Source organism: Myxine glutinosa, chromosome 2 (assembly GCF_964187855.1).
Source record: "Myxine glutinosa chromosome 2, kmMyxGlut1.1, whole genome shotgun sequence".
Lineage (NCBI taxonomy): Eukaryota > Metazoa > Chordata > Myxini > Myxiniformes > Myxinidae > Myxine > Myxine glutinosa.
Window position 1 is genome coordinate 116,730,022 of NC_136262.1, and position 23,041 is coordinate 116,753,062.

Below are 23,041 nucleotides of genomic sequence, written 5' to 3' on the forward strand. Positions count from 1 at the left end.
GAATGGGTGGAGCTATGGGTGGAGCTACTCTGCAAACCGAGTAAGCCACACCCCGGACAGACACCCAACAGATAGACAGACAGACAGACAGACAGAATCATCTACGGCTATTATAATATAGATATACAGAAAAGTTGGGCCAGAGAGGAGCAAAACGATGGAGGGCAGAAGGTTCATAGCATAGCACGATGGAGGGCAGCAGGTTCATAGCAAAGCACGATGGAGGGCAGCAGGTTCACAGCATAGCACGATGGAGGGCAGCAGGTTCACAGCATAGCACGATGGGGGGCAGCAGGTTCACAGCATAGCACGATGGAGGGCAGCAGGTTCACAGCCTAGCATCATGTAGGGCAGCAGGTTCACAACAAAGCACGATGGAGGGCAGAAGGTTCACAGCATAGCACGATGGAGAGCAGCAGGTTCACAGCACAGCACGATGGAGAGCAGCAGGTTCACAGCACAGCACGATGGAGGGCCGCAGGTTCACAGCACAGCACGATGGAGGGCAGCACGTTCACAGCACAGCACAATGGAGGGCAGCAGGTTCACAGCACGATGGAGGGCAGCAGGTTCACAGCAAAGCATGATGGAGGGCAGCAGGTTCACATCACAGCACGATGGAGGGCAGCAGGTTCACAGCACAGCACGATGGAGGGCAGCAGGTTCACAGCACGATGGAGGGGGCACGTACACAGCATAGCATGATGGAGGGCAGTAGGTTCACAGCACGATGGAGGGCAGCACGTTCACAGCAAAGCATGATGGAGGGCAGCAGCTTCACAGCACAGCATGATGGAGGGCAGCAGCTTCACAGCACGATGGAGGGCAGCAGGTTCACAGCATAGCACGATGGAGGGCGGCAGGCTAACAGCATAGCACGATGGAGGGCAGCAGGTTCACAGCACAGCACGATGGAGGGCAGCAGGTTCACAGCCTAGCACGATGGAGGGCAGCAGGTTCACAGCATAGCACGATGGAGGGCAGCAGGTTCACAGCATAGCACGATGGAGGGCAGCAGGTTCACAGCACAGCATGATGGAGGGCAGCAGGTTCACAGCACGATGGAGGGCAGCAGGTTCACAGCACAGCACGCTGGAGGGCAGCAGGTTCACAGCATAGCACGATGGAGGGCAGCAGGTTCACAGCCGAGTACGATGGAGGGCAGCAGGTTCACAGCATAGCACGATGGAGGGCAGCAGGTTCACAGCAAAGCACGGTGGAGGGCAGTAGGTTCACAGCCTTGCACTATGGAGGGCAGTAGGTTCACAACCTAGCACGATGGAGGGCAGCAGGTTCACCACCAAGCATGATGGAGGGCAGCAGGTTCACCACCAAGCATGATGGAGGGCAGCAGGTTCACCACCAAGCATGATGGGGGCAGCAGGTTCACCTCCAAGCATGATGGAGGGCAGCAGGTTCACCTCCAAGCACGATGAAGTGCAGCAGGTTCACCACCAAGCATGATGGAGGACAGCAGGTTCACAGCCTAGCACGACGGAAGGCAGCAGGTTCACAGCCTAGCACGATGGAGGGCAGCAGGTTCACAGCATAACACGATGGAGGGCAGCAGGTTCACAGCCTAGCACGATGGAGGGCAGCCGGTTCACAGCACAGCACAATGGAGGGCAGCAGGTTCACAGCCTAGCACGACGGAGGGCAGCAGGTTCACAGCCTAGCACGACGGAGGGCAGCAGGTTCACAGCCTAGCACGATGGAGGGCAGCAGGTTCACAGCCTAGCACGACGGAGGGCAGCAGGTTCACAGCCTAGCACGACGGAGGGCAGCAGGTTCACAGCCTAGCACGACGGAAGGCAGCAGGTTCACAGCCTAGCACGATGGAGGGCAGCAGGTTCACAGCATAACACGATGGAGGGCAGCAGGTTCACAGCCTAGCACGACGGAAGGCAGCAGGTTCACAGCCTAGCACGATGGAGGGCAGCCGGTTCACAGCATAGCACGATGGAGGGCAGCAGGTTCACAGCCTAGCACGACGGAAGGCAGCAGGTTCACAACATAGCACGACGGAAGGCAGCAGGTTCACAGCCTACCACGATGGAGGGCAGCAGGTTCACAGCCTACCACGATGGAGGGCAGCAGGTTCACAGCCTAGCACGATGGAGGGCAGCAGGTTCACAGCATAGCACGATGGAGGGCAGCAGGTTCACAGCGCAGCGCAATGGAGGGCAGCAGGTTCACAGCGCAGCACAATGGAGGGCAGCAGGTTCACAGCCTAGCATGATGGAGGGCAGCAGGTTCACAGCCTAGCATGATGGAGGGCAACAGGTTCACAGCCTAGCATGACGGAGGGCAGCAGGTTCACAGCCTAGCATGATGGAGGGCAGCAGGTTCACCTCCAAGCACGATGAAGTGCAGCAGGTTCACTACCAAGCATGATGGAGGACAGCAGGTTCACCACCAAGCATGATGGAGGGCAGCAGGTTCACCACCAAGCGTGATGGAGGGCAGCAGGTTCACCTCCAAGCATGATGGAGGGCAGCAGGTTCACCTCCAAGCACGATGAAGTGCAGCAGGTTCACCACCAAGCATGATGGAGGACAGCAGGTTCACCACCAAGCATGATGGAGGGCAGCAGGTTCACCTCCAAGCATGATGGAGGGCAGCAGGTTCACCTCCAAGCACGATGAAGTGCAGCAGGTTCACCACCAAGCATGATGGAGGACAGCAGGTTCACCACCAAGCATGATGGAGGGCAGCAGGTTCACCACCAAGCATGATGGAGGGCAGCAGGTTCACCTCCAAGCATGATGGAGGGCAGCAGGTTCACCACCAAGTATGATGGAGGGCAGCAGGTTCACCTCCAAGCACTATGAAGTGCAGCAGGTTCACCAAGAAGCATGATGGAGGGCAGCAGGTTCACAGCATAGCACGATGTCGCCATGGGTAACACTTTTGATGGACTGGAGGGTTCAAATTGAAGCAACAACCGGGGGAGGGTAACCAAGATGTGAGATATTGGAAGGACTCTTGGTAAGATCTTGTGACTATAAACCGGTCTCAGTCAAACTTTGGATTATTCTATTCACAGATCAGTGGAGGAAGATGGTTGTTTGCTCGAGGAGTTGTACACTACTTTGTTTCTCCACCAATGCTCGGTGTGACTTTGATTCCCATGACTGCTCACTCTTGCCAACCTGCTCGCTCTTGCCAACCTGCTCGCTCTTGCCAACCTGCACGCTGCAAACGTGTCGTACCTCAACATGACATGATGGACGTCATCGACCTGCAGTTCCATTACATACACAAGGACATACGTGAATACATAGAGCAGGAGCCTAGCGAGGTTCAATCATAATATCGAGTGCAACTGGTGTCAGGGGTGGGATAAGTAGAGCGACAGGTGAGAGTCCTGAAATTAGGCCTTGTGCAAATGGTGCGTTTGGTAGAGAGCGAATGGCTTACGAACCCATTTTGTGGAGGTTGCAAGCTTAACAATGGGTCAAAGGTCATGGGGTCAATTGTTTTTTGTCTACATTTTGTTGCAACTCGTGAAAAATATAACACAGGTAGCAGTAGTCAAGGGGGAAGGGGAAGAGAGAGGGAAGGACAACAACAGCAGAGAACAAGGACATCGGGAGATCTGTGGAAGGGAGAGGGTTGGGGAGGGGTACATGGGATAAACAAGGTGGACACCACTAGGACTTTCAGGAAGGAAGTTGGGGATTGAAAAAGGTGGATCTGGGGTGAATTAACGGGGGTAGAAAAGATCCAGGTTTTGGATGGGGGAAGATAAGAGATGGTGGTGAACACCTGTTGTAAAGACCTGGAGGGAGGAGTGGGATTGAAGAGAGTGAAGGAGTTTGTTCCAGAGGTGGAAGGAAAGAGGAATGAAAGAGTGAAGGTGAGCAGAGAGCCTAGATTTTGGCAGTTTAACCATCAGAGGGTTGCTGGCAGATCTTGTGCGACCTGTAGGAATATTTGCGGGACAGAGCACAGAGAGAGCTGGGGGGGCAAGGCCGGAGAGGAGTCGGTAGAAGACAGAAAGACCACCTACCTGCCTGCGGTGAGTGAGTGAAAGGCCCTCGGAGTTAGCTTCATCGCGGGAGATTCCAATGATTCTGAAAGCTTTGGTTTCAACAACATGAAGCCGAGCTAGGTGTGAGACAGGTGCACCACAAAATGGGTTCGTAAGCAGCAGATTCAGTTTCCAGACTCCATCAGCTACATTTTGGTAAATGTTTCATTCGCACTCTCAAAATTATGATTAAAACTGAATTTTTGGCCATTCCAGGTGGCGCTCTCTACCACACGCACCATTTACACAACTTAAGAAAGACCTCATTTCAGGACTCTCACCTGTCCCTCAACTTATCCCACCCCTGACACCAGTTGCACTCGATATTATGATTAAACCTCGCCAGGCTCCTGGTCTAACACTCAAGAAAGGAACTTCATTGCAGGAGGACATTCGGCCCATCATGCCTGCCTGTGCTGCACCAGCCCCAGAAACGATGACCCCCACACACAAACACAGGAGGACATTCGGCCCATCATACCTGTGCTGCACCAGCCCCAGAAACCATGACCCCCACACACAAACACAGGAGGACATTCGGCCCATCATACCTGTGCTGCACCAGCCCCAGAAACCATGACCCCCACACACAATCACAGGAGGACATTCGGCCCATCATACCTGTGCTGCACCAGCCCCAGAAACCATGACCCCCACACACAAACACAGGACATTCGGCCCATCATACCTGTGCTGGACATTTGGACATTCGGCCCATCATACCTGTGCTGTACCAGCCTCAGAAACCATGACCCCCACACACAAGTTAGCTCCAAGCCAATATTCCCACATTCTGATGTAAATAAAGTTGCTGCACCACTTACTCTGCACTGCGTTGGAGTTCGAAATCGGATGGAGTCGTAAATAGTAGTTTTGGTACACTTTGGAGTTTGGGTATTTATTTATATGAGAATTCGCCTCGAATATGTATTCAACTTCCCCCATGATTATTTCCCACCATTTTCTGCCGCGGTTCTGCGTGCCGATCGCTCTCGATCCTCTTCCTGCCTTTTCGATGAGCAGGGCTCGCTAAATCAACCATTACACACTGCTCACCTGGCCCCCTCCTCAAGCGTCTCTCTCGAGACGTCGTGTGGAGACGTAGTACATTTTACAATAGTACATATACCCTCAGGGCACCCGAAGCACATCGATAGTGAGAAAGCTGCACTGTTTGACGCCTCCAGGACAGCGGCGGTATTCAAACGTGAGTAGAAGCCGTGGGCGCTGGTTACCTGTCGTGAAGCCATCTTAAGGTTGGGTGTCTTGTGTGTTTTTATTTTTGTCTTGTGAATAATTGCTAACATTCGAGTGTGTGTTTGTGTGTGTGTGCCTCAGGTGGTCGTGTGTGCGCCTCAGGTGTTCGTGTGTGTTTATCTTTGTGTTCGTGTGTGCGCCTCAGCTCAGGTGTCCGTGTGTACAAAATATAAAATTATAATCTCTGCGTGTCCTTTGTCTTGATACCTTTCGGCATTATTTGTCCCTCTCTTTGTCTTGTTATCTTTCGGCATTGTCGCTCTCTTTGTCTTGTTACCTTTCGGCATTGTTTGTTTCTCTCTTTGTCTTGTTACCTTTCGGCATTGTTTGTCCCTCACTTTGTCTTGTTACTTTTCGGCATTGTTTGTCCCTCGCTTTGTCTTACCTTTCGGCATTGTTTGTTTCTCTCTTTGTCTTGTTATCTTTCAGCATCGTTTGTTCCCCTCTTTGTCTTGTTATCTTTCGGCATTGTTTGTCCCTCTCTGTCTTGTTACCGTTTGGCATTGTTTGTCCCTCGCTTTGTCTTACCTTTCGGCATTGTTTGTTTCTCTCTTTGTCTTGTTATCTTTCAGCATCGTTTGTCCCCCTCTTTGTCTTGTTACCTTTCGGCATTGTTTGTCCCTCTCTTTGTCTTAACTTTTAGCATTGTTTGTCCCTCTCTTTGTCTTGTTACCTTTTGGCATTGTTTGTCCCCCTCTTTGTCTTGTTACCTTTTGGCATTGTTTGTCCCCCTCTTTGTCTTACCTTTCAGCATTGTTTGTCCCTCTCTTTGTCTTGTTACCTTTTGGCATTGTTTGTCCTCCTCTTTGTCTTGTTACCTTTTGGCGTTGTTTGTCCTCCTCTTTGTCTTGTTACCTTTTGGCGTTGTTTGTCCCTCTCTTTGTCTTACCTTTTGGCATTGTTTGTCCCCCTCTTTGTCTTGTTACCTTTCAGCATTGTTTGTCCCTCACTTTGTTTTACCTTTCAGCATTGTTTGTCCCTCTCTTTGTCTTACCTTTCGGCATTGTTTGTCCCTCTCTTTGTCTTGTTACCTTTCGGCATTGTTTGTCCCCCTCTTTGTCTTACCTTTTGGTCTTGTTTGTCCCCCTCTTTGTCTTGTTACCTCTCGGCATTGTTTGTCCCTCTCTTTGTCTTGTTACCTTTCAGCATTGTTTGTCCCTCTCTTTGTCTTGTTACCTTTCAGCATTGTTTGTCCCTCTCTTTGTCTTGTTACCTTTCGGCATTGTTTGTGCCACTCTTTGTCTTAACTTTCGGCATTGTTTGTGCCACTCTTTGTCTTGTTATCTTTCGGCATTGTTTGTCCCTCTCTTTGTTTTGCCTTTTGGCATTGTTTGTCCCCTCTTTGTCTTTTTAGCTTTTGGCATTGTTTGTCCCTCGCTTTGTCTGCGTCATTTTCGTTGTTTTACCTGTGTCTATTTCCGCTTTGTTGGATGTTTGGTTGGAACTTGTCCGTCATATTTTCTTGTCGAACATTTAAAATATTTATCTCGGTTTATTTTACTTTTTCAGATGTATGAATATTGATGATATAATTTTGGTGACACCTGGTGATTGACCATTGTTGTTCCACTAATGAAGCCACTGAGGTACAAACGGTGTTGATCTTCACATGACACACCTCCTGAACATGTGACCATTGTACAATGTCCTGGTTCGGTGGTGGTGCTTTGGTGACGTCTGTCGTGGTGTTCACGCCCGCCTCCTCATGACACCTTGTGGTGTTCTCCCAACACCTCCACCCCATGACACCTGGTGGTGTTCTTTCAACACCTCCCCATGATACCTGGTGGTGTTTTCCCAACACCTCCTCCCCATGACACCTGGTGGTGTTCTCCCAACACCTCCTCCCTATGATACCTGGTGGTGTTTTCCCAACACCTCCTCCCCATGATACCTTAGGTTGTTCTCACTCTGCCACTCCAGAGAATCCTAATTATTTGAATCCAGAGCCTGAGATTGTTTTGAGGAAACCACTGCATTGTGGAGGAAACCACTGCATTGGAAACCACTGCATTGGAAACCACTGCAAACCAAGAGGAAACCACTTTGAGGAAACCACTAGCCGGGATCATGTTTTTGGAGAGACATTAACAGGAATGGAATATCAAATGTGGAGAGACATTAATAGGAATGGGATATCAAACATGGAGAGTCATTAATAGGGATGAAATATCAAATATGGAGAGACACGATATGGATGCAATGTCAAATATGGAGAGCCACGATATGGATGGAATGTCAAATATGGAGATACACTATATGGATGGAATATGAAATATAGAGAGACACGATATGGATGGAATATCAAATATAGAGAGACACAATATGGATGGAATATGAAATATAGAGAGACACGATATTGATGGAATATAAAATATGGAGAGACACGATATGGATGGAATGTCAAATATGGAGAGACACGATATGGAGGAATATCAAATATAGAGAGACACAATATGGATGGAATATGAAATATAGAGAGACATGATATTGATGGAATATCAAATATGGAGAGACATGATATGGATGTAATGTCAAATATGGAGAGACACGATATGGATGGAATATCAAATATAGAGAGACACAATATGGATGGAATATGAAATATAGAGACACGATATTGATGGAATATGAAATATAGAGAGACACGATATTGATGGAATATGAAATATAGAGAGACGATATTGATGCAATGTCAAATATGGAGAGACATGATATGGATGCAATGTCAAGTATGGAGAGACATGATATGGATGGAATGTCAAATATGGAGAGACGATATGGATGGAATATCAAATATGGAGACACGATATGGATGGAATATCAAATATGGAGAGACACGATATGGATGGAATATCAAATATGGAGAGACACGATATGGATGGAATATCAAATATGGAGAGACACTATATGCATGGAATATCAAATATGGAGAGACACTATATGGATGGACATGGAATATCAAATATGGAGAGACACTATGGATGGAATATCAAATGTGGAGAGGCACGATATGGATGGATTATAAAATATGGAGAGTCATGATATTGATGGAATATGAAATATGGAGAGACACTATATGGATGGAATATGAAATACAGAGAGACACGATATTGATGGAATATGAAATACAGAGAGACTATATGGGTGGAATATGAAATACAGAGAGACATGATATTGATGGAACATAAAATATGGAGAGACATGATGTTGATGGAATGTCAAATAAAACTTCCATCAGGATTCCCATCACCAGTGAAGGCACGCGTTACTCCAACGATCCACCCAATGGAAGCGCTTTGAGATTTTGCCTCGAAAGCACAAGCTCTGTATAAGAAATCTGCTTGATTGAAGTTTTCAGGTGATATCGGCTTGCTGGGTTACCTATTGCGTTCTGCGGCACCTGGCCCATGCTAATTGTTGTTTTTTCTCTTCCTTTTTTAGGGCGAGATGGCTCTTGTGAAGAGTGGATGGCTCCATAGACAAAGTAAACCTTCTTCCTTTCTTCCCTCATTCCCATCTCGGGCGAGTTTTCTGTGTCACAAATGTCTATGTTTACTAAATACTCGTGTAAAGTCCGTCAAAACGACGTGGCCAAGAGCGTCGTCTCATCACATCGTGGTTGTTAAAGAATAAAACTCAGACTTGTAGATTTACTTGTGTTTCAGAAAGAAAAGTTATGATTATTTTAGAAATATATTTCTTTACAAAGTGATAACGGAATTTCAAATGACTGAGTAAAATTACTCACCTGTATACGCATTTTTACTGCAAATAAAAATTACTAACATCTCACCTCTAGCGTTATAGTTTTGAAAGCAACCGGAATTGTTATGCAAACAACCCAAATTCAGGTGTGTAGTGAAAGTTTTGGACGGAATAAATTCACCTTTCCTGAGTGGAAACAAAATGGTGAGTGGTGCCAACACTGACATTGCGTGTGCTCCCTTTTACTGACGAACGCAACGGCACTTCTGCGAACGTGAGGTCACTTCCTCCATGACACATAGATACACATGACATATACAATATATACAGTCACATGAAAAAGTAAGTACACCCCATGCAAAGTTTTGACTTTTTCAACATATTTCAACATACAGCTATTTGATCTTCATTTCAACAATATTGATAGATAAAGGTGATATAATATAACAAATATCATGAAACATTTACGTTTTGTAGTCCATTGTATAATTTAAATAAACATAAATGCAAATTTCGCATGTGGAAAAAGTAAGTACACCCCTACATTTATCACTACTTCAAATACCTAAAATTAGAATCAGGTGCACCAGTTCAGGTGCAAATGATTAGAACATCGTTAGAGAGGATCTTGGAGGAACCTGTCTTATTTAAACCTCAGACATTTAGTTTGGTTTGCTCTTTGTTGTTGAAGTGTGCGGTGTCACCATGCCTCAATCAAAAGAGCTCTCTGAGGCCTTCAGAAAGAAGGTTATAGATGCCTACGAGTTTGGGAAGGGATTTAAAAAGATCTCCAGACAATTTGAAATCAATCATTCGACTGTCCGGAAGATCATCTACAAGTGGAGAAGATTCCAAACAACTGCCAACTTGTTCAGGCCAGGCCGCCCCAGCAAGTTCAGCCCGAGAGCAGACCGCAAGGTGCTGAAAGAAGTCTCTAAGAACCCCAGAATGTCATCACGGGACCTACAGGTAGCTCTTGTCACTGTTGATGTCAAAGTGCACAAGTCTACCATTAGAAAGAGGCTGCACAAATTTGATCTACATGGGAGGTGTGCCAGGAGAACCTTGCTCTCCAGAAAGAACATCAGGGCAAGACTAAAGTTTGCCAATTAACACCTCGGCAAAGACCAGCACTTCTGGAACAATGTGCTCTGGACAGATGAGTCAAAGGTAGAGCTATTTGGCCGCAGTACCAGAAGACATGTTTGGCGAAAACCAAAGACAGCATTTGACCACAAGAACCTGATACCAACTGTAAAGCATGGTGGTGGAAATATTATGGTTTGGGGCAGCTTTGCTGCATCAGGGCCTGGGCAGCTCACCATCATAAAATCCACTATGAATTCTTCTTATTGTACCAGAGAGTGCTTGAGGATAATGTGAGGCGATCTGTCGGAAAGTTGAAGCTCAACCGAAGGTGGACCTTGCAACATGACAATGACCCTAAACATACTAGTAAATCCACCAAGAAATGGCTGAAAAGAAAGAAATTCTGGAATGGAAGAGTCAAAGCCCGGATCTAAACCCCATCGATAAGTTGTGGGGGGATTTGAAATGAGCTGTGCATGCAAGAAACCCCTCAAACATCGCACGGCTGAGAGAATTCTGCATGGAGGAGTGGGCAAAAATTTCTCCCAGTTGATGTCGGAGACTGGTAGACAGTTATAAGAAACGCCTACTTGAGGTTGTTTCTGCCAAAGGGGGCAATACCACCGATTAGAGCGAAGGGTGTACTTACTTTTTCCACATGCGCAATTTATGTTTATTTAAATTATACAATGGACTACATAATGTAAATGTTTCATGATATTTGTTTTATTATATCACCTTATCTATCAATATTGGTGAAATGAAGATCAAATAGCTGTATGTTGAAATATGTTGAAAAAGTCCAAACTTTACATGGGGTGTACTTACTTTTTCACCTGACTGTATATGTATATATATATATGCAAAAAATATTATATGCAAGATCAACCCTCATGGAAGAGTGAGTTGACAAAGAGGTAACGAACTAACAGTGGGGCAACCATTGGATGCTTAGAAGGGAATGAATGAGAGGTGAAGGAAGCAGTAACCTGCAAGTAAGAGTGTTGGTAAGTAAGGTTAATGGGGGTAGAAAAGATTACAGGTTGGAAGAGGGATGACGTGAGGTGGTGGTGCTTGAAGCCGTGGAGGGAAGAGTGGGAACGAACAGCCTTGGGAAGGAGGTGGACAGTAAAACTGGGTTTTGGGAATTTAACAAGGAAGGGTTGATGGAAGAACACGCGTATCCTAAGCCGAGAAAAACATTCATTCTGAAACTTTGCACATGCGATCAACATTGGGGGCCACATGAAATATTAACGACTTTTTGGGTTTGACCCCCAGTTCATACCCCAGTGGGTGGGGACTCGGGGTCACAGCTGTCAAAATAGAAGATTGTTTTTTAAACAGAATTTGACATTAGGTCATTCCTGGTGGAACCTTTTGTCATCTTTCAACTTTGCTGTAGGTGAGAATCGTTTTGATTTGCGACTGCAGGCCATCCATTTATCTCTAGTTAGTTTTTTCCTTTGGTCTCTGAAAATGAATCCAATTGTAACAGCTTTGCCCAAACCTTGCCAACGCCATACTATGAATGCCAAGGAATTGTCCTTGATCGATTGTTCTTTCTGCAAAGCCGATTGATTCCCTTTTGTAAAGTAATTGTTTTTTTCCCTTTGATCCATCTCGCTCTCTTTCCCTCTGTTGTTGTTCTTTTTCCTTTTAGCCTCGGTGTTGAGGAGATGGCGGCGAGCTTGGTTCGATTTGTTCCTCGACGGTCGGCTTTGCTTCTCCACCGATCCGAGCCGCTCGGACCTCGAGCTTGCCCTTTTGCTGTCGGACATGCACACGCTACACACCGGCGTCGAATGTTGTGGTGAGCGTTTTGCGGACGAGACCAGGGATTTTGACCGGATCTTTGGGGTCAGGGTTATTGAAATGGTGGTTTGGTCCTGGATGTAAGGAATTTTGTTTGAAGCGTTCTTTTCTTTTACTCTGTCAGGTTTGAATCCACCAGAAGACAGGCCAAGAGAATCGCTGTTGTCCATATTTCTGATAAACAACTCGTCGGTGAATCTGTGCGCGGAGACGGAAGATGATGCCATGTACGTTTCTACTGGGTCATTGTTTATCTTTTTTAATTTATTTATTTCCACCACTTCTGTCTGCTTCTTCTTCCTCACTGTGTGATGCTCCATTAACGACTTTGATTCGAAATGTCCGTTTTAATAACATTTTCAACCTGCAGCTTGTGATTGGACACGAGGAGTTGCACGGCCTCGTGACTAGAATGGGAGTCTTTGTATTATTCCTCATGTTTTATGTATGTGCAATGTCATGCTACTGAACTAACTTCCTTGGCGTACAGAATCTTCACTCTCCTAGGCATGTTTTTGTGTCGTGTGATACTTTGTACTCGTGCTTCCGAAACACAGAGCTTGTTACGAATCCACCATAATGTTCTGTCGAGTGTGAAGTATAGGTGAGTGTGATCCGTTCCTATGACAAGGTGATCAGGGTTTGCCCTCAATGCGCTCGGTGTGTGTGTGGGCCCAATCGGCCGTACATGTATGGTCGCGCTGCTTTGGCGTGTCTGATGTTCTTGCGATTTGCTGAAGATCTCTGCAACTGCAATGGGAAATCAAAGGACTGGTTACTTCATTGTCTGTGGATCCAAATCTTTGAGGGTGCTCGGAATGGGAAATAAATACCGGCCTTGCCAGCAAGGCACGTGCCCCAAGGATGGACAATCGTACGAGGATGTATAATTTGAGAGGTGTGTTTGTTTGCTTGATTTGTATGCACCCCTAAACCGTTGGACGGAATGAGTTGAGAACTACTGGTTGTACTCTGGGTGGGGGTGCACGGATTATGCGAGGGGTTACTGTTACATTTACTGTTGGTTTGAAAGGGTTACTGTTACATTTGCGAGGGGTACCGGTGTGTACCCCGGTTTAGAATAGGTTTCTAAACCGGGGCGACTCAAAGGGTTGGCGTCAGGAAGGGCATCCGGCCATAAAAACATTGCCTCAAAAATAGAACCATGACAATTTGGAGAAGATTGTCATGGGGACCGCAAGGCTAACCCCCGCTCTTGCAGGGAAAACGGCCTTAAAATGCCTGTTGTTGTTTGTTGTTACTGTTACATGTGACCAAGTTGAATCCTCACTGTCTTCAAATGATTGGGTGCTGAACATTTGGAGTCTGGTTCGGTGTCGGAATCTTTGGGAAGGCGAGCGTATCGTCGTGCGGTGGATGTGCATGACGAATGTCTTGACAACGTGGACAAGGCTATGGAGTTTTATGGAATACAGACCTGGAGGCTCATGGAAGGTCATTTTGTCATGAACTAACTCATGATACGCTTGGCTTGTAAAATATAGAAAGTAGAGCTTGGGCCATGGTATTAACGCGCACCTTGGCCGACAAATGTCTGGATGCTGGAAAATGAAAAATTAATTTTAATGAAATCCCAAACCAATGTGCATAATGTTGGAGTCAATTGCAGATCCAACAACCGTTGTGTGTGTACAACAACCATTTTCAAATGTGAGGCCTTCCAGAGGAGCTTCCACTCGATGCTTTGCAGAATTCTCGGGATTGCCATTCGCCATCCGTTATAACCATAAGAGTCCACGGCGGCACAAAAGACTCTTCACTCTCACTTTATCCAACCCCTGTGTTTGTAAATGATGTTCAAAGTCGGTTGTAGCCACCTGTGGGCTCTTTGTTATGGCGATTTGAAAATACACTTGTTTCTGGTGACTGGAAACATTGCCATTATGAGTGACATCTGAATATGATGAAATTATTATTATTTGTGACCAGAAGTATCAGGAAAATATATTCTAATGACTTGGAGAGCAAATCACATTTAGCATGAGATCCATATTGGTTGTTTGCTGGCCTACTTGTGAACAGAATGCAAGATCCTTGGTTTGTAATTTTCATACCTCGGTTAACGCAGGTGATTAGGAGAGGGGACCTGGAAGCGAATGCGGTTCGAGTTTTTGTTGAGATATAAATATGGAAAGATGCTCCTGTATGTTTGTGTACACGAGGCTCGTGAGACGGTGGAGCAGGAGAAATGATTGCGGTTAAAATGCACATTGGTTGGTAGGTTTGGGAACAGCAGATGAGTTTGAAAGTCGTACAATAAGACAGCACATGGTTTACATGCCACGTGATATAGGACAGTGGTAACGTGGACAAGATTCAAATTTTGTACGCTATTGTGTGAGCAAGTTCAACAAACGTCTATATAATATCTATTTATATATTTAGTTTGTTTTTAAGACTCTTCTGGCTAAACAGTTGCATAGGCCCTGCCTATTGGGCATGATCTTGGCAGAGCTACAGCCCCCAACATCTCCGTAGGATTGTATTGCAGCCAATACCAGGAAGAGAATTAAATTCCCAATTTTATTTACCAGTCCACCCTGGAGAGGGAACATCCACATACATACACTACATTGCCAAAAGTATGCGGACACCCACTTCTAACTAGTGGATTCGGCTGTTTCAGCCACACACATTGCTGACAGGTGTATATATAATAGAGCACACAGCCTTGCAATCTCCATAGACAAACATTGGCAGTAGAATCGGCCATACTGAAGAGCTCTGTAACTTTCAACGTGGCACCGTCATAAGATGTCACCTTTCCAACAAGTCAGTCCGTCAAATTTCTGCCCTGCTATACCTGCCCTGGTCAACTGTAAGTGCTGTTATTGTGAAGTGGAAACATCTAGGAGCAACAACAGCTCAGCCGCAAAGTGGTAGGCCACACAAGCTCACAGAACGGAACTGCCGAGTGCTGAAGCGCGTAGCGCATAAAAATCGTCTGTCCTCGGTTGTAGCACTCATGACCGATTTCCAAACTGCCTCTGGAAGCAACGTCAGCACAACTGTTTGTCGGGAGCTTCATGAAATGGGTTTCCATGGCCGAGCAGCGCACACAAGCCTTAGATCACCATGCGCAATGCCGAGCGTTGGCTGGAGTGGTGTAAAGCTCGCCGCCATTGGACGCCAGAGCAGTGGAAATGCGTTCTCTGGGATGATGAATCGCGCTTCACCATCCGGCAGTCCAATGGACGAATCTGGGTTTGGCGGATGCCAGGAGAACGCTACCTGCCCGAATGCATAGCGCCAAATGTAAAGTTTGGTGGAGGAGGAATAATGGTCTGGGGCTGTTTTTCATGGTTCGGGCTCGGCCCCTTAGTTCCAGTGAGGGAAATCTTAACGCTACAGCATGCAATGACATCCCAGACGATTGTGTGCTTCCAACTTTGTGGCACAGTTTGGGGAAGGCCCTTTCCTGTTTCAGCATGACAGTGCCTCCATGCACAAAGCGAGGTCCATACAGAAATGGTTTGTCAAGATCGGTGTGGAAGAACTTGACTGGCCTGCACATAGCCCTGACCTCAACCCCATCGAACACCTTTGGAATGAATTGGAACGCCGACTGCGAGCCAGGCCTAATCGCCCAACTTCAGTTCCCGACCTCACTAATGCTCTCGTGGCTGAATGGAAGCAAATCCCCGTAGCAATGTTCCAACATCCAGTGGAAAGCCTTCCCAGAAGAGTGGAGGCTGTTACAGCAGCAAAGGGAGGACCAACTTCATATTAATGCCCAGGATTTTGGAATGAGATGTCCGATGAGCACATATGGGTGTGATGTTCGGGTGTCCACATACTTTTGGCCATGTAGTGTACATATGTTTCAGGCTTGTTGGTTGCGCTGTCACTGATGACTCACCAATAAGCGATGAAACCTTTAAAGGAGAGACCTCAGTAGTTTTACGGAGCACTTGGTGCTGACGATATAGGAAGTAGAACTCTGTGTGGCTTGGAAGATTTTGATGGAAAGGAAATCAAAATGTTTTTAACTGTGGGGGAACTTGTCAGATGATTTTGATTCAAAGAAGGAACAGAGGAGGTTCAAAAGGCAAATGCATGCAGAGACAGGGCCTCAGGCCTGCTCTCGTTGGCTTGTTAATTTCACATGTGTATTTATTTATTTGCAACTAATATTAAAACATTCTTGAGTTGTGAATTTTACCATGTTGTAAATTTTAAATGCAGAGTAGTTGCGCATGATGATTGATGTTTACTGCTTTGGGTTTGTTTTGTTTACCGTCTCCATTTCCTCTTCCAGAGCTTGGACATTTGCACTGAGGGAAGCTACGGCAGCAGTGGTGAGTACTGCATTGTTGCACCTCTTCGCACGTTATTCATACAACATCACGCATGTACAAACAACCCTCGTCACCAAGCTGCACCTTGTCACTCTCCTTGACTGTCCCACTCTGGTGTGCATTCTACTTCACCTTCCCACACTGGTGTTCACTCACTCACGCAGATCAGCTGTCCGGTTGTCTAACTCTCTCTCTCTATCTCCCTGTGCAGATGTCGGCCCTCGCTGCCCCTCCACCGTATGAAGAGGGACTGGCAGCACCAATGCCCTATGCCTATCCCCATTATCCTTATCCTCACCATCACTACCCCCCTCCGCACCCTTACCCGTATCCATATCCTTATGAAGGTATGTCCGCAGTTTCCTCATTGGCTCTTGGTACATTTTCCATGTATCATAAAAACAACATTGACTCCTGAATATGTTTTTATTTTCTTGTTTACATTGCTTCATGCATTATTTCTCATTATTCCATCGTCGGCTTAGCGGTTAGGGTGCTGGCTTGGGATCCTAGGATCCTGGGTTCGAATCCTGGTCGATCGCTGAATTAACGCCAGGGGGGTTGACTCAGCCTGTCATCCTAGCGAGGTCAGCAAATTGAGTACCAGCTTGCTGGGATGAATGATCACGGTGTGTACCCCGGTTTAGAATAGGTACACCGTATCCCTGCGTGTCGTAAGAGGCGACTGAGGGTTGGCGTCAGGAAGGGCATCCGGCCATAAAAAACATTGCCTCAAACAGGGAACCATGATTGTCATGGGGCCCGCAAGGCTAACCCCCGCTTTAGCGGGGAAAATGGCCTTAAAACGATCATTCATTCCATCGTCTCGCCATCAATGCGTTGTCTTTATATCATTTCTCACCGAGCTCTTTCATGACGCCAGATTTTTGCACGTAGAAAACCCCTAAAAACTCCAGAGCATACTCCCATCGACATCCGTTCAGATTCGCTTAGTTTTAATCCACCTTTGTTCTGAACACGCCATATTTGCATACGTAATAAGTAGATGGTCTCAGGTCGTAAAGCAAGGAATCATGCTTTCATCAGCCAGTCCTTTAGGTTTCTATCCTGCCAAAAGCAAACCATTCTGATGGGTGCGGAGCGCTCCTCAACTGTATCTTGTGCCAACGGTGTGGCCTCTCGCATTACCGACTGTCGTAAACTTTCTTTATTTACATAAAGCACTGAACCCCATGTTGGAACAACATTTCAATGGCTCAACTAACTCGCCAAACGCTTACTTTCCTCTTCAACCGAGACATTCCTGGTATGCTTCTCGTCTAACGCATCTGAAAACACGAAAGGAAAATTCTTCAAACGAGTGCTGATGCCGCATCATACTGTACATGACATGTAGCGTGTTTAGAACAATGGCCTTCTGTTGATGACCTCACCTTGTGCTGCAAGTACTATACTGCCCTACTTTGACAAAAGGAAGCAACTGCCTGAAAGGAGTTTTCTTGTAAATGAGGAAAATGTGTTTTTCTTTCTGCTCTCTTTGGCAGAAATGCCAAATATCAGAAATGATATCTCAGAAATGGAGGGTCGTGTTACTTTATTTTGTGTACGAACGTGTAGAGCATACCTCAAAATACGTCAAATACCCTAGAACAAGTGATAACTCAATTTCGACAAAAATGACAGTTGCTTCCTTTTGTCAAAGTAGGGCAGTATAGGTATAGTACATTTATTTTGTATCCTGCATTCATAAGAGTAAAGATGAGTGTGGGCCCATTGAGGAAAAAGACAGGGAGATTGCCTCGAGACGAAAGTGAAATGGCAGGATTATTAACGAATTATTTTGCTGCAACATTTACACAAGAACAGCCAGGGAATTGTCAACAGGCTCGAGAATTTATATAAGGGGTGAGGAAGGGCTTTTACAAAATATCCAGGTAGGAGTGGAGGAAGTAAAGAAACAGGAAGCTAAGAGAAGATTGTGTTTCCACTTTACAGGAATTTAGTGAGACCTTTTCTCGAATATTGTGTCCATTTTGAGAAAGGACATAACTGCCAAAAAAGGATTCAACATGGAGCGACTAGATTGATTCCGGGCCTAGCATAGACTAAGCTACGAGGAACGGCTGAAGGAGACGGGACTTTAGACATGAGAAAGGAGGTGATTATGAGGGGACATGATATAGAAATGTTTTTGATAATGAAGGGTATCGGTAAAATGAGTGCAGAAGAGTTCCTCAGTAGAATGAACAGTCATAGGCCCTGGGGCATAGCCTGAGGATGAAGAAGAGGAGAGTTAGGAAGGTAGTAAAGCACGGTTGTTGCACAGTAAAGTAGTTACCCCACGGTTTAAGTGATTTGTTTACTCCGTCTGTCTACAGACTACAGAGGTCACACTATGATCGATAAATTATTTCATTTAAATTAAATTTCATATTTTGAATACTGCCTGGAATAGAGCCTGGTGTTGGCTTAGCGGCTAGGGTGCCGGCTTAGGATCCTAGGAACCTGGGTTCGAATCCCGGTCGATCGCCGAATTAACGCCAGGGGGGTTGACTCAGCCTGTCATCCTTCCGAGGTCAGCTAATTGAGTACCAGTTCACTGGTAATTCCCTGTTTGTCGTAAAAGGCGACAAACAGGGTTGGCGGCAGGAAGGGCATCCGGCCGTAAAACATTGCTTCAAAAAGGGGACCAACAACGACAAACAACAACAACCACGGTGCCCGAAAAAGGCCAACCCCTGCTTTGCGGGAAAAAATGGCCTCTAAAAAGGTGGAATACAAATCGGAAAACGAACCTGCAGTTTAGCAGTAGGTTGGCTCTGAATTTGGCAAATTGTACGGAATCTCATCCCACACACGTGCACACAGTGGGGCAAACAATTGTTTGTCTGTCTGTCTGCCGAGCAATCAAACAATATTTAAAATCATACCAAACAGGAAACCTTCTGTTTTTAATGACGCCATAAAGGACACAAACAACAGGCATGAAAAACTACCTGTGTTAGATAGGGTGGTGTAAAAGACGCTGCATCAACGGCGGTGAATTTCCAAAAAAAAGTTTTTGTTTTTTTCTACAACCTTAAAAATCTTTATTTTATTTCAATTGAATTATATACTTTAGCACTGTAGAAGACAAATCACCTTCTTGGCACTTCCAAAAACCTCAAACAACTAGCAGTACTTGGACAAAATATCACGCCATTCTACGCCATCTTGACCAATCAAATTTTCCGCTCACGCTCTTGGTGTAGGGAATATCGATACTCTGACAAAATCGCAGCTTCTTGTAGGAAACGTAGACCGTGTTCGGAAACACAAAGCAATAGTTAAAAAGGCCCTTCTCAAGTCCTTTTTCTCAACACTAAGGTGTTCTATGTATGAACTCTCGAGTTAACGCATGGAATGGTCTCCCTGGAAAGGCAGTGGCAGCAGAACCGTTAGATAGGTTTAAATGTGAATTTGATAGGTATCTAGAAGGATACATGGATATTGGTAGGAATAGTAGGTACCTTGGGTTTGGATAGGTTATTGTATGCCTATGTAGTCGGTGATTGTGATGTCTGTATGAGGCCTCATCAAAAGGTGAATGTGTTGTCGGTGTTTATTCATTCCTCACTCTACAATCCCCCCTACCCACCACCAGTGAAATTACCTAGATAACCTGATCAAATGAGTTAATGTGGTGTTGATAGAGTTCAGGCATGATGGTCCAAGTGGCTTCCTGTGTACCTATGCACGCTCCTTGTATATCCTTGTTTTTGCTGTACTCGTTACCTTCGGTGTGCTGTGCTATGGAAACAATAATATTAATTATAATTAATTGCTCATAAATTCTCGTTAAGATGTTTTGCTAAGACCGTGGTCTACAGAACTTATCCACACGGCTTGAGATTGGACCGTCCTAGTCGGCCCGTTAACGGATTATCCAGAAAACCCAGGTGTGCGACTGAGAGCTGTCTTTGTGCTGCAGATCCTGCGTTGGGGATGTTCGCAGGTGCTATGACGGGTGCCGTCCTGAGCTCTCTGTTTTTTTTCCCCTTTGGATGGTGTTAGCACCTGTACACTTGCAGGTAAACTGTGCGTGCACAGGAGCACATCTTTATTCGGTGGTACCTCCACGTCGTTTTCGTGGTCATTTGCATTTTTGTACTTGTCCAATTGAAGAACCTGCGATCTTATGTTCATGTTGTCAACCTTGGTCTGGATAATCCTTAAGTCCCAAGTAAATTGTTCAATGGGCATCAAGGCCAGGCCACATTGAACATGACCGTTTGTTATTTTGGGATTTTAATCCTACATACCCATCCCAACTTTGGGCTGGCATGGATTGCTTAGTCTATAGGTACACGCACTCGGCTGCAAGCTGTCTAGCATGGGTTCGAATCCCGACCCAGCTACAAACCGTGTTTCACAGGTAGAGCGATTCATCAATGTGCGTTGTGCGTGCCATCCCTCGGATGGATGCGGGCACCCCATCTGCCGGCATTAGTTGGCGGTCGTTAAAGATCCCCCGGTATCCTTCACGAAGAGTAGATGAGCTATCGCCGGCACCATGGCCAAATTCCAAGTTTCTTGTGTAACCTATAGGGGGCACCACATGAGCAGCACAACCGCACTCTCAAGAATGATGCAATCCCTAAACCACATGCTGCATACAAAATTATGATTATGATGATGATTATGACAACTGTACTTTCACTGGTAGTGGAACCTGATCATTGAACAGCTGTCCTTCCTCCATTGTATTTATTGCTGGCTCATCCCGTTTCCCATTAACTGACTGCATGGTACATTACATGGGAATATCGCTTAACGTGTACGTACAGACTGTGTGCAGCCATTAGCACTTCCACTGCATTATGATTACAGGGATCCGTCTCCCCATCCCCATTGCTCGTTACCTCAGTTTGTCTGACGCTTGCAGATTTGCACCTTGCTCGTTTTAGGCCCATGGTCCTTGGAATGCAGGGTGTATATTTGTGAGATGATCCCATCGATGCCAAGGATTACTCTTTCAGGAGAGTTGAGTTTCGGGAAATCCCTCGCGAGGCCAGCGGTTTATGGGGTTTGCATTTCTCATTTTGGGTGTAACTTCCTCATCTGAAAACGATACGACAGGGTGACCCCAAAAAGTGGGCCCTGGGAAAAGTTTAATAACTTTCATGTTATCCAATCGAATGTGCAAATCCGTTGTCATAATTCTCCTCAAGCTTTCGTTGCTGATGTTAAGCTCTTGGCGGCAATGCCGAAACCTCGCCATGATTCTGAAGTACCTAGACTCAAAATTTGGGGCCTCTCGGTGCCACGGTTCCGGCAGTGAAAGAATAACGTACAAACGCGCACGCACTTTAAAATATTTACAAAATCATGTGGATCCTGAAGCTTTAACCTGATATGTGCATTGTTTGTAACTGTTCGGTTATTTAAAGCTGTACAAATTGGTTTAACTGTAATTATTTTAAATAATGATAAAAAATAAATAATTTGCGTGTTCCTGTTTGTCTCCCTCTGTAGGTCTATCCATCCTCGGTGGACGAACGACTCATTCTGCAGAACACCCCTTCTATTGGACAGCGTGCTTGTGTACCTTACACTCTATTCATCTCTCATTTTTTTGTCATTCTTATTCCTTCACTTTCATCCCTTCACTTTCATTTGCACCCCCCACCCTCCTCCTTTTCTTCCTCAATATTCGTCCTCCCCATCCATTCCTCCAACACCACTTGCAAATAACCCATAGATCACAGCACAGCGAAGAATATTAATTTATATGATGTCATGTTGGTGTATGTCGGTCTCTTCCATAACTTATAACATGCAACGTTGCATTTATAGATAATAATAATATTAATAATAATATATTTTTCTCTCGCAATCAGCCGCTCGGACATGTGATTTGCAATCTTAATAATTATTTGCCTTTAAATAAAACCTTTGCCCTTCTGCCTTTTTATGCTTTGTAGCACACTTACTGTGGGTGTTGTCCCTGGCGTGGCCTCGTTGCCCTTCGTTTGTCCCCCTCGGCGTTGTGCTCGGACGTGCTGCCCGTGTTCCGTGGCTCGTGCAAGAGCTGAGAATCTGTGGAAGAGTTTGACTCGTTTCAGGCTAAGTACGGAGAGAGCTCTTCAAATACAACGCATTCTTTTATTTAAAGTCTTAGAAAATTCAGATTTCCTACTTTCATGAGCCAAGCCATGCAGCATCGTTGGTTTCACAAGCTGAACAAAATGGCGTATGCTCGTAGCTGCACACGGAGCAGTACGCTGATAAAGTATGTTCAATCCTTGTCTATAAACCTTATCTACGTATGAACAGTTTATCTGAGATGATAATCGGACGTTAGAGACCCTAGCAAGTTGCCTGTGCTCACACGGGATTCGAGACGGGGTAGGGATGGAGGCGGAAAAATGCAAATGGCGTCTTCTGTCGACAAGCTTGCCATTCCACGCTGATGAAAAGCAGCCCCATAACATGATGCTGCCACCACCATGTTTGACAGTAGGTATTGTGTTGATTGGGTAATGTTTGTGACATACAAGGTTTGTGACAGACGTAACACTTTGCATCGAGACCAAAAAGTCCATTTTTGTCTTGTCTGACCACAAAACTTTTTTCCACATGTCTGAAGTATCATTAAGATGTTTTTTTTCACAAACTCCATACGAGATTTTAATGCGTTTTTCACTAATGGCTTCTTTCTTGCCACCTGTCCATAGAGGCCAGCTTTGTGAAGGCAACAGGATATTGTTGATTGATGAATCTGGTTCCCATTTTTTTTTGGATACCAAGTCAAAGCTTGAATCGTGGACATAGAGCTTTGCAGATCTTACAAAGTCATTGTTGTATTTACAGGGACATC

At 45.7% G+C, this 23,041-nt stretch overlaps 2 protein-coding genes across 4 annotated transcripts in view; one reads left to right on the forward strand and one right to left on the reverse strand.

The window, feature by feature from the left end:
• The window catches only part of LOC137421362 (uncharacterized), a 29,374-nt gene extending 24,286 nt beyond the window's left edge, over positions 1-5,088 (reverse strand). The window contains exon 1 of one of the 2 annotated variants that reach the window (XM_068107348.2): positions 4,858-5,088. The gene's annotated coding sequence lies outside the window, so the exon portion shown is untranslated. The remainder of the gene's footprint in view (positions 1-4,857) is intronic. The other variant, XM_078771504.1, reaches the window with a different exon arrangement.
• Positions 5,089-5,181: 93 nt separating this feature from the next.
• LOC137421363 (pleckstrin homology domain-containing family B member 2) lies at positions 5,182-22,133 on the forward strand. Of its 2 annotated transcripts, none has more exons than XM_068107354.2 (8): positions 5,182-5,240; positions 8,735-8,777; positions 11,751-11,900; positions 12,027-12,129; positions 16,182-16,221; positions 16,433-16,568; positions 20,153-20,252; positions 21,697-22,133. In XM_068107354.2, exons 2-7 carry the CDS (start codon positions 8,741-8,743, stop codon positions 20,233-20,235), a joined length of 549 nt encoding a protein of 182 aa, XP_067963455.1. In that variant the 5' UTR covers positions 5,182-5,240; positions 8,735-8,740; the 3' UTR covers positions 20,236-20,252; positions 21,697-22,133. The 2 variants fall into 2 exon arrangements, with proteins under 2 accessions (XP_067963455.1, XP_067963454.1); XM_068107353.2 differs by having other exon boundaries at positions 5,233-5,289.
• The last annotated feature ends 908 nt before the right edge of the window (positions 22,134-23,041 follow it).